This window comes from Dacryopinax primogenitus, assembly GCF_000292625.1.
Source record: "Dacryopinax primogenitus strain DJM-731 SS1 chromosome Unknown DACRYscaffold_19, whole genome shotgun sequence".
NCBI classification, from domain to species: Eukaryota; Fungi; Basidiomycota; class Dacrymycetes; order Dacrymycetales; family Dacrymycetaceae; genus Dacryopinax; species Dacryopinax primogenitus.
Window position 1 is genome coordinate 683,572 of NW_024467216.1, and position 10,798 is coordinate 694,369.

General features: G+C 48.4%; 3 protein-coding genes across 3 annotated transcripts; 2 read left to right on the forward strand and 1 right to left on the reverse strand.

Annotated features, from left to right (window-relative positions):
• Nucleotides 1–155: 155 nt before the first annotated feature.
• On the reverse strand, nucleotides 156–2,644 carry DACRYDRAFT_83700 (acetyl-CoA synthetase-like protein; the record flags this gene model as incomplete). The annotated part of the gene is made up of 12 exons (XM_040776633.1): nucleotides 2,212–2,644; nucleotides 2,124–2,163; nucleotides 1,631–2,071; nucleotides 1,554–1,577; nucleotides 1,406–1,504; nucleotides 812–1,357; nucleotides 742–757; nucleotides 590–692; nucleotides 438–540; nucleotides 373–391; nucleotides 286–316; nucleotides 156–237 (listed from the first exon to the last, which is right to left on the reverse strand). Exons 1-12 carry the CDS (start codon nucleotides 2,460–2,462, stop codon nucleotides 156–158), a joined length of 1,755 nt encoding a protein of 584 aa, XP_040625414.1. The 5' UTR covers nucleotides 2,463–2,644.
• Nucleotides 2,645–3,172: 528 nt separating this feature from the next.
• On the forward strand, nucleotides 3,173–8,322 carry DACRYDRAFT_24540 (uncharacterized protein). Its single transcript, XM_040773721.1, has 22 exons — nucleotides 3,173–3,322; nucleotides 3,387–3,402; nucleotides 3,454–3,488; nucleotides 3,535–3,616; nucleotides 3,669–3,751; nucleotides 3,801–3,878; nucleotides 3,927–3,972; nucleotides 4,020–4,266; nucleotides 4,321–4,436; nucleotides 4,489–4,800; nucleotides 4,848–5,133; nucleotides 5,203–5,324; nucleotides 5,372–5,480; nucleotides 5,528–5,784; nucleotides 5,838–5,945; nucleotides 5,994–6,012; nucleotides 6,060–6,122; nucleotides 6,178–7,026; nucleotides 7,071–7,111; nucleotides 7,159–7,253; nucleotides 7,298–7,848; nucleotides 7,905–8,322. The coding sequence occupies exons 1-14, from the start codon at nucleotides 3,225–3,227 to the stop codon at nucleotides 5,605–5,607; spliced, it is 1,710 nt and encodes a 569-aa protein (XP_040625415.1). The 5' UTR covers nucleotides 3,173–3,224; the 3' UTR covers nucleotides 5,608–5,784; nucleotides 5,838–5,945; nucleotides 5,994–6,012; nucleotides 6,060–6,122; nucleotides 6,178–7,026; nucleotides 7,071–7,111; nucleotides 7,159–7,253; nucleotides 7,298–7,848; nucleotides 7,905–8,322.
• Nucleotides 8,323–8,991: 669 nt separating this feature from the next.
• On the forward strand, nucleotides 8,992–9,777 carry DACRYDRAFT_24541 (uncharacterized protein). The gene is made up of 2 exons (XM_040773722.1): nucleotides 8,992–9,107; nucleotides 9,167–9,777. The coding sequence occupies exon 2, from the start codon at nucleotides 9,176–9,178 to the stop codon at nucleotides 9,479–9,481; it is 306 nt and encodes a 101-aa protein (XP_040625416.1). The 5' UTR covers nucleotides 8,992–9,107; nucleotides 9,167–9,175; the 3' UTR covers nucleotides 9,482–9,777.
• The last annotated feature ends 1,021 nt before the right edge of the window (nucleotides 9,778–10,798 follow it).

Here is a 10,798-nt window from a genome sequence, read left to right on the forward strand (position 1 = left end):
ATCTTCTGTGAGGAAGAAGGCATTCATTGTATGCTCAGACGGAATCAATGGCATACGAATATGCCCACAACAAGGAACCCAAGAGCATGTCCAACATGCGAGACAATAATTCAGGAAAAGTGGGCGATTCTTTATTCCAATAATACTCCAATCCACTACAGCCTCGCATGTTCGATTGCTTCTGCCTCTTGAACGGCCATATCACGAAGAACCCGGCGCAGAATTTTCCCAGATGCACTAGTCGTATGTTGAGCATTCTTTGTTTCAACTTCCATGCGACCATACCTTTTGGGGATAATATCTATACACACAACACCTAGAATAACACGCCATCAGAGCTGATCATCTCATTTGTGACCCTAGCCTGCGCACCGCCTCTCAATTGTTTATGCTTTGTAGGACGTGAATAATTCGTTCCAGAGTGTAGAGCAACTCACATAAGCAACCTTGCTCTTCACCCATTCCTGTATCTCGATTGCCAGCTGGGACTGTGCATGTGTGTCAAGGGAACTCAATCCGCCCTTCGGCACGATGTACCCTCTTACAGCAAATGAATTAAACAGGCGTGGAATGGCCGAAAGACGCTCACCTCGGTAGCTCAGTTGCTTCGGCTTTTGACATCAAGCCGATTACGGCTGCATCTTCCACTTGCGGATGTGATAACAACAGACCTTCGAGTTCAGCCGGAGGAACTGGAAAGCGCCAAATTAATCGCATTCCTTAAACTGACATTCAGCCCACCTTGGAATCCTTTGTACTGCCGGGTGGGAGGAGATTAGTGAGGTGACCGCGCAAAGGTGAGTCGGCTGACCTTGATCAATTCTTTCTTCCGATCAACAATGAAGTAGAATCCATCCTGGTCAACAACTGCAATGTCTCCCGTCTTGAACCAGCCATCCGGCGTGATAGAAGCTCTGGTAGCCTTTTCATTTCGCCAATAACCTCTGTTCACGAATGAGATATGTTCATGGCCCCACGCTGACGAGACTTGCCTCATCACAGTGGGACCTTTAATCCAAAGTTCACCCGGCTGGCCGGGTTCAACATCAGTCTCCTCGTCCTCGCATATAAGGCGAGTCTGCAAATTCGGTAAGAGTCTGCCGACAGAGCCTGCCTTGGTGGTGATCGCCCACGTAATCATCATGTGGGACGTGGGTGATGTTTCAGTCAAGCCATAACCTTGCATGATCAACACATTTCCGCCTCGTGCTCGCAGCCGAGTCTGGGCACGCAAAGCAGTATCTGCTGATAACGGTGCAGCACCAGAGAAGAATAATCGCAAAGAGCTGAAATCAAACTTTTCCACAAGTGGATGCGTAGCAAGCAAAACCAGTATGGGGGGTACCACGTATGCGAACTAGAAAGGATGAGCTTGGTATGACAAGCACGCAAGAATGCCACTTACAGTGATATGAAACTTCTCAATCGCATTGCAAAAGTTGTTGAGGTCAAAGCGAGGAAGAATAATTGTCGTAGCGCCACGAAACACGTTGAACATCAGAATCTAAATCCTAACTCAGTCAACAATTTACACGCCCTCCAGTGACCCTCACTTGAACAAGCCCATAGATGTGGAACTGTGAAAGGAAGGCTTAGCAGTGATCAGCGAAAGTGGGAGGTCGCAACCTACAAAAGGGAGCACCGCAAGAATAATGTCGGATTCGCATATCTCAGAAGGGGATACCACGGTCACCAGAGAGTTCACATTGAAATGAGTAGTCTCCACGCCCTTCGGAAGCCCACTTGTGCCCGAAGAGTAGGGAAGAAATAGCGTCGTATTGCTTTGCATCCCATCGAAAGCCGCCCTCTCAGCCTTTTCTGTTCCAATTAAATCGTCCAGCTTGATCCAGTCCTTGAACTTCTCGTCGATACGGTCAGAGAATGCCATGAGTACAACGCGCCTTTGTACGTCTTTATCAGAAACTCCGAGGCTCGTGAGCGTTTCAAGGAGGACTGGCAGCACAACAGGATCCACAAAAACATGCATCGCGGTAGAGTCCTTATACTGATAAGCGAGTTCTTTTGGTGTGTACGCTGCATTAGCCAGAGTCACTCGGATGCCCGCGGCAGCCTGCCACCGGAGAGTGAGTGCTGAGGAGAATACACAAAATGTAAGACTCAACGGCGGCCAGTAACATGACGGGATATTCTAGGGAGTTCGGACTTATAACCAAGTTGAGACTTCGCGCCAGGGCCACAAGAATGACGGACCTGAATATCATAACCACGTCGCCCCGATGTAGGGGATGCGCCCCCATCTTCTCCAGATTGTTTCGTAACCCATACGCCAGCGACAAACACATCTCTTTCAAGCCATCGCGTGTGACGCGTCGAGAGCCATTCGTGCCATCAATGAAAGCGACTTTATGTCCAGGAACGGGACTACTGAAGACGTAGTCAAAGACGGAGCAGCGCGCGACAGAGAGATCGAAGGGAGGAAAATGTGAGTTGTATATGCGCATGTTGTACAAGGTCGCGGGGAGGAATTGACGAGAGAAATCACATTGGATCGAAGAGTCGGATCTTAAATGATTTTCATTAACAGCTCAAGACATTCCCGCGCGTAAACATGTCCATCATGGGTGTGGCAGAAACTCGCCGATTTTCCCTCCGTGGGGTCAGTACGCTGGGGATGAGTCAGCGGCCTCTCCCCCAGTGGTATTTGGATTAATCTTGATCAGAGAGCCGAGCGTTGACATTACTGGATGTGCGAGAGTGTTTGGGCAGGTACACGCCCGTCGGTGATGGTGCAACGTCCGCTGTTGACAGCTTAGGCACCGGTTATTGAATTGACAGGCATTTTCAGATGAACACTGTCCATCACGCGACCAGAACGCAAGCACATGACGGTGTGCCACACACAGCCACCACAGGGGGAGGACCCTTTCAAGGTCAACAGAAACAACACCATTGAACATTGGTGCTATTGCTGCCATCATTAGTCAATAGCTTGTGACGCTGGTCGTGTTGTGCTCATTGTTATATATTTTCTTGTAGTAACGCATTGAGAATGCGCCATCTATAAATCAAGTATGTGTCGTAGCTTGGTATGTATCCCAATCATGGACGGACCATGTTCGCTCAAGATAGGTGCGTGTGCACGCTGCACCAGCACACCAGCACATGTCCCTCTTGTCTTCTGTACACGTACCCCTACCTTGCGCCTATTCCACGCACATTGTCATCTCTCTCTCATCAATATTCCCTGATACTTGCAGTGCAATATGGAACGCAGAGACACTTCTTACAACGAATACCTTGAGAGTAACACAATCACCTTGGAGTGGACGCTCAGGGGTCTAAAGCAGCTATTCGACTCGAGGTACGAGAGGTGCTTCTGCCACTTTCCCGAGCACTGCTTATTATATGACGTGCCGTAACCACAGCAAAGGCGAGGCAAAGGTGAGATTTTCAAACCCTTTCAAAAGTTTCCGTGATCTGAAAAGTCGACAGTCTAAAGTCACCCGAAGTGTCAAATTCGGTGGAGGGTGTGTCGATTGCTTGTTGACCCTGGCTCAAACTTATAATTTGGAGACGCTGGCAGATTCTATTCTATCCAAATTCGGGAGTGACAAGTGATGGGGGAGGTTATGTGAGTCTGTACTTGTCCTGTGAAGTACGTGCGCATCCCTTCCAGGCTACCCAAAGTTCATGCCCGTTGAACGCAGCCTACGGCTGAGGAGAAGGCAGGTGCAATAAACGGAAAATGGGTGCGCGAAGGTCTGTACAAATTCAGCTTTGAGCTGAGAAAGTGTGCCGTTATATCGCCCCTCCTCGACCTTTGACTAAATCGAGCGCAGTGTAAACAAAGGCACATTATTCAACACTAAAGAAGCTGTAGATCACGCGTTTTCTCATCAAACAGCAAACTGGGGCTGGTCAGTCGAAGTTGAAATCAACATGCATGAGACTCAACGCTCTGACAGGGCTCAGTTCGCCAAGCGTGAAGTTGTTTACTATTCCGCGAGTGCCGTGAGTTGAGACTGTATCCGGAATAAGCAATGCTGAAAGTGCACCAGGTCCGTTTACAGGATGCTTTCCTCATCATTTGTACCATTACGTCTTCACCGACCCCTCCTATTCCGCCATCCGCTATTCCACGCCAGCTGGTCCCCCGGGACCTACTCAACGCAGTCGGTGCAATCCTGGACGATCCGGCGTACAGTGATGTTGAGTTTGTCCTGCCAGCACGGGCAAATGGCGGGCGAGCCCGTCATATCTGGGCTAATCGCAAACTCCTCTCCCGAGCTGAATACTTTTCAACTAGTAGAGAAGCATTCCTTTCTCAAGTGGTCACATTCGAGCTGACTCCTTTTCCAGTGTTCAGTTCCGGATTTGCAGAGGGAATTTCGGTCGGGAACGATCACAGCTTATCCATTGGTCGAAGTGAATCACCCGGGCATTCACAGGTGGACGATGACGATAGCAGAGACATGGTGAGCAACCCATTTGTACCCCAAGAACGATCACCTTGCTCACTGCCCTCAGACCAGTGCATTCGTTACCGGATATCCAGATGATTCCGATGAGGATGATGATGACATTGATGACATGGTGTCAGAAGCTGATTTCGATGAATCCGAGTCTGGAGCTGAAACAATCGGAGTGCCAGCAGAGTTACCAGATATCGGGCGTGATGAAGGCATAGACCTACCGGGAACGACATCTCTGGTGGAGTCATCCCGCAGCTCCAAAAAGCGAAAGATCGCCCATTCAAGCCATCAGCCTCCTGGACCTCCGAAAACCAAAGTCATCGTGCATGATGTGGCATATGCAACTTACAAGGCATTTCTTTATTATGTGTGTAATGCAGCTTCCCTCAGTCCCTGCTGACTTGGACTGAATAGCTCTATACGGACTCAATTGTGTTTGCGCCCCTCTCTTCGAACTTCCTCATCTCTAGCGCACGTCAGGAGGAAGCCCCCTCCCTTCGGATGTCCGCCTCGGCGGCTTCCCTCGGCCTGCTGGCCAAACCTGGTGAGGCATCGAACATGAAATCGCAAAGCGTGCCGATGCCGTCGTCTCAATCCGAAGGGTCCAAGACAAGGAAAGCTTGGGTTGCCGAATGGCAGGCTTCCAATCCCGATAGACCTGGTCCTTGCTCCGCGAAGGCTATATATAGGCTCGCTGATAGTACGCTGCTCTTCGGTTTGGGCCCGGGGAACGTCAGCCTGGAAGCATGTTGCTGACGATGACACCCAGAGCTTGACCTGCATGATTTGAAGGCGCGCGCATTTCAACACATCACCAAGAGCTTGACGACTACCAACGTCCCATACGAAATCTTCTCTTCATTCTCTGCTCATTTTGACGAAGTCAGGAAGGTATGAGATGCAAAAGAGACCCGTTTCTGTCCATTCACAGCCCACAGGTAGAGGTGGACTTCTTCTTGTCTCACTGGGAAGAGATTAAAGGCAGTGATGCGATGCGCCATATCTTCCACCAAATTCGGAATGGCAGACACCCCGGGTTTGAAGACGGTATTCACCTTTGCTGCTCATTGGGATGGTGCTAATATAGCTATCAGTGTGGCCGTACATCGTCACAAATCTAGTTTACAAGCCTGGGCATATTGATACGGCGAGTGGCGACGCAGCAGAAGGCTGACAGGTTCCTAGAGCAGCCGCGGTTTCTACAGAGGCAGAGCATCCACTTGCAGTTCACATCAGTCTCCTTTATTTATGGCATGTAAGCTAGGCGTTCATCATGCCTATGAAGTGTCTTCGTCATTTTTGCATAACATAGTTTTCACATCCCGACCTGTGAAATCGGTAGAATGGTGCTGTAAGAATCATCAATGTCTAGAATTCGGCGACCAGACACATCAATCCATACCTGCAGCCACGCAACTCTCGCCGTTGGCCATCCATCACAGAAAGCCTTGAGAAAGGGATCCGCAAGCCACGCGGAAACACACTTCCCGAAATTACCTTTTGCAGTTGTTCTTGAGGTAGTCAGAACACAAAACCACCTATGGGATGACTCACTCTACCTATTATTCACAGAGTGCCTGTGTTCGAGTGAGAAAACGTAAGGTAAAAAGATGAATTGCTCTACCTCAGCCATGCCACCGCCAGAATAGCATCTTCACTCCGACACGGCTCTTCAGAACTGAGCAACCCCTCGAGATGACTGCTCTGAGTCACGGTGTTTTTGACAGGCGTGACGTGAACGTACCTTTCGTATCTCTCTCGCTTCCCAATTCAATGTTATTGCAGATGGGTAATCCATCAGATCACGCCCCGGCATCAGGAACACCTCAGGATGCTGTGCCTCGATAACGACTGCCGTCGCACCAGCAGTAGACGTTGCCGACAGTAGCAGTTCAGGAGAGGAAGGTGCTGCGCCTAGCACCCGAACCATTGATACAGTTCGAGTTCTCTTTTCGTCTTCCATTGTCACATTAAACTTTGTCAGAGGGTGTTGGGTGAGAACGTGAGCATAGAAATTTGCGATTGAAGAAGAGGAACGAAGGAGCGGGCACAGGGGACATCTCCACCCAAATGACCCGGTGATAGTGTACGCTCTCGGACTGGGTAAGGAAGGCGATGTCAAGGAAGATTCCATAGACTGATATGCCCAAACAGTGCGAACATCCGCGGGACGATGCTGCAGACGTTGGGGTGTAATCTTGACGATTGGGGCAGAAAGGATTTCCGGATGGTACAACTGAATGGCTGCCGTAGCCGAACTTGGCGGCTGGAAAGCCGCTCTTGTGCGGTCCTTACGCAAAAAGACAATAGACACTGTGCACATCCGGATATCGCTATCGCCATCCGGGGTAAATATGTCCCAGTGAGTCGCCAAGACGTGCGCTCCCCCAAGTCCATTACTGCAAGCCCGATCTGCTCTGTCCTGGAAGCGGTCCAGCTCGAGAATAGCAATCAAAGGTTCTCCTTCGGTCCATTGAGCCGCTATCGTTTCAAGCTCGTGCTTTTCTAGAATGCGATCACAGGCTGGAGGTGACATGGTTTCCGCACGGGAAAGGCGGATGCGAAAGCTCGTCAACAAGTACCGACGCGGCCCCTGGAGAGGATCAGGACACGGTCAAATGTAAGTCATATGCGCACTTGTTTGAGCATCAGGCACATACGGCAAGTAACGGGTATGTCTAGCTACAAAGTAAGCAATGACCTATTGGGTTGAAGTGTGGCATACCACGGTTCAAAGGAGGGTCCCTGGAGAATATGTCTAACACTGCTGCATGCAGCCGAATGGATTCCACTCGTATAGCAAGCCTCTGCAATGCACCGCTGTGGAGAATGAGGCAGATTCACAACTCTATCAAGAAGCGTACTAGGTTAAAATGTTACGGGAAGCTCGTTTCTTCATGTCAATCAATTCCTCCATGATTCTGTGCACAGTACGGCGACGGCTTCTTGTATGGACATGGCCAGAAGAAAGCGTCCTCTGTAAGAAAGGCAGTTTCGCTCGCACAAAGAGCACTTCTGCAACGTCGTAAGAACGGAGTATGCGGCGGACATCCGATGTTTGGGTTTGAGAATCCCCCGGCTCCTCGCCGAGTCCATCGATCTCGAGCGCAGGTGCCACAACACAATGTGTAGTACCCGAATATGCGGTCTTACGAAGACCTTGGAAGAGCTGTCGCGAGGGTGCTGTGCGCATCACCTCATCAGCGGCGCTGGGAAAATTCGCGGCTCGCTCAACACCGGTGAGGGAGTCAGTCTTTCTATACGATGGGCTAGTGCCGGGGGATAAGGCTGAGCCCGCTTCAGGTTCGCGTGTTCCAGCGATGCCGTCAATTACAGGCAAATGCAATACATCTGCGGATGGCCTGACGGTCATGCGTGCCGCAACTGGACGGATGCTTGCATGAGCAGGGATGTTCTGAAGCACTGCCTTTCAGGCATCAACGCGAAGTACATGTTTGCCATGGAACTCACGAGACGCTGGGGACCCGGTCGAATACGCTTCCTGAACAACCCAGAATATATCTCGCTTGTTCCGTTCTCCAAAGTGTTGTAGAAAGAAGTATGACGCGACGAACTTTGCTGAGAGGTCGCTGATGCCTTCATTACGATGGGCGTTTCATCGACGCGAGCCACTGTAGACGACGACGTGATATCCTCAAGGAGAGCATCTATCCACCGATGATCCCCCGTTGACAGTGATAACGAGTGGTCCATCGTAACAGGAGCAAGTCCCTGAGAGTTAGGAGCGAGAGTCAGGTAACCGTAATGGGCCAGGCTTGCCCAACGTGAGATCGATTCCGGGCGTGGTGCTGAGCAGGAGCAACGATATCACTACTCAAAGAATATTCTCGCCCACCATTTGAGTAGCTTATAGTGAAGAGATTCAAAACCAGGGCTTCTCTGTGTCGCCAACGAAGCAATCACCACGAGGTCCTTTAATCCTATACATCCAAGAGGGAGGTAATTCCTCCGATGACCCCTTTCGGGCGCATTTTGCCTACCATGACCACTCGGGTGCAAATCCCTGAAATGACCCCAAGGCCTGCCCTAAGCAACCACGGACCTTCCAATTAAGGAAGATGGTGGTTCAAGATGCGCTAGGGTCCGGTCTCTTCATGTCGGTTTATAAAGCATATTCCGACAATTAATTCGCAAGCTTTGTCTTGTTTTTTCATTAGTTATGTTACAGTATATACATTAATTCTGCATGGATGCCTCGTATAATAATTCACCGATTTTCACCATCGTAAACATAGGTGAGGAAACACCGCACTTTTACGGCAAGGCAATGAATTTCGCAGCAGTTCTTGAAAATAATAGATACCATACACAATGCCAACCAGCTTGTCTTTTGGAAAAGGTCTGTTCTGATAGCAAAACATCATCGTTGGATTCACCGGAGACACGTGCTTCTATTGCCACAGCCACAGCTTTCCTTATTTGGTTACTTAGGGGCGGCATTTGGGGTCACAGGGATTTGCGCCCGAGGGGTCATGGTAGGCAAAACTCATCCAAGAGGCGGGAAACACTGCCCCACAATTCTGGCACACGTTTGGGGCCTCTTATATTATCCCTCCCCATCTCAGCACCGACGCAAGACACCACTTACACATCCGCTCTCTCACCGTACTTCTGCTGGTCGGAAGTCAAACGCTCACTCACTACGTTCTCTGGGTGTGTATGCGTCAAGAACAGACCTACCTGCGAGAAGCTGACATAACCCTTACTCGAAGGTCGTCAGAATGCCCCGTCGTCCCCCTCCTTCAGCGCTTCTCCTTTCGAAAGGACCTACGCCTGCTCGAGGATATCCCAAGTTCACACTCCCCGCCAAGCCCCAGCGCGTCCTGATTCCCATACAAGCCTCACCACTATCACACCTGGACAGCGTCTTACATCGATGTGCATTGCCATCATCATCCTCCGAGCCGAATGCCCTGTTACTGCCTCCTGCTCCGACCATGGCAAAGCGAAGGCAGATGTCAGTTTCAAGCGAAACACCCCCACCTCCCTTAGTGCTGGAGCGCTCGCAGAAATATTTGTTCTGGTAGACCTTTGTTTGAGCATGTGTATGTTCTTCATGGTTTCGTTCGGGACCGAGGGGACAAGGAGTACAGATGCGAGAGAACTACTAGTCCAACTTCACGAATCCTTGTAGTTCTTTTTGCCCATGCAGATGTGTCCGGTGCATTTTGATATGTTTCATGGTGTGGACTGAGGGAACTCGAGTGTCACTTGAGCACTTCGAGCGTTGTACAGGACAGTAGTGCGCACGAAGTCACGAGCCTTGGACTTGAACAGGCGAGATGATAAGTTGTCACTTGGGGGTGGCGCGAGCAGAGCTCGCACAGCCAGTTCCCCCCAAACGGCATACAGTAATAGTAATGTGACAAGTTTCACACTGAGGTGCCATATGTTTCTAATGAAAAAATATAATAATGAATAGTAACTCCCCCATGGAATTTGGAGGGTGCTGATAACAGACCCTGACAGAAATTAGTACATTTTTTAAATTAGAGTAGTAATAATAAAATTTAATGAACTAAAAAAAGTGTATGAAGTGTACAAAATATACACTTGATTGTAAGGGTCTGGGTAAGACCCTCAAATATGTGATGCGAATTTCGGACCCTAGCTTGCATTTGTACACATTTCTAATAGCAAGGTCAATTCATTTTCAACTACAAAAAAAGTGTACAAAGTGTACAAAAGTGTAGACTTGATTGTAAGGGCCCAGGTAAGACCCTCAAAAATGCGACGCGGATTTTGGACCCTAGCTTGCATTGTGGTACACTTTAATAGGAAGGTTATAAAATATATCAATTTTCTAACTACAAAGAAGTGTATAAAGTGTACAAAAAAGTACACTCCATTGTAAGGGCCCAGGTAGGACCCTCAAAAATGCGACACGGGTTTCGGACCCTAGTGTGCGTTTCTGACGGAATCACTTTACTTCTGTTTCATGTGAAAGTGCTCTTACCGGATCTGGGATTAAGGTCAGCTTCACCTCCTCCCTTCGATCAGGGGAATCAGAACCTCACACATCGTGTCTTCCAAAATGTTTCCTGCCTTCATGGAACAATGATTTAAGTTCCTCTCTACAAGGTATTACATGGGGGTGTGCTTTGATGTGGTTAGATCAATTTTATTTCTAATTCTAATTGATATTTATGATTATTATTATTATTATTATTATTATTATTATTATTATTATTATTATTATTATTATTATTATTATTATTATTATTATTATTATTATTATTATTATTATTATTATTATTATTATTATTATTATTATTATTATTATTATTATTATTATTATTATTATTATTATTATTATTATTATTATTATTATTATTATTATTATT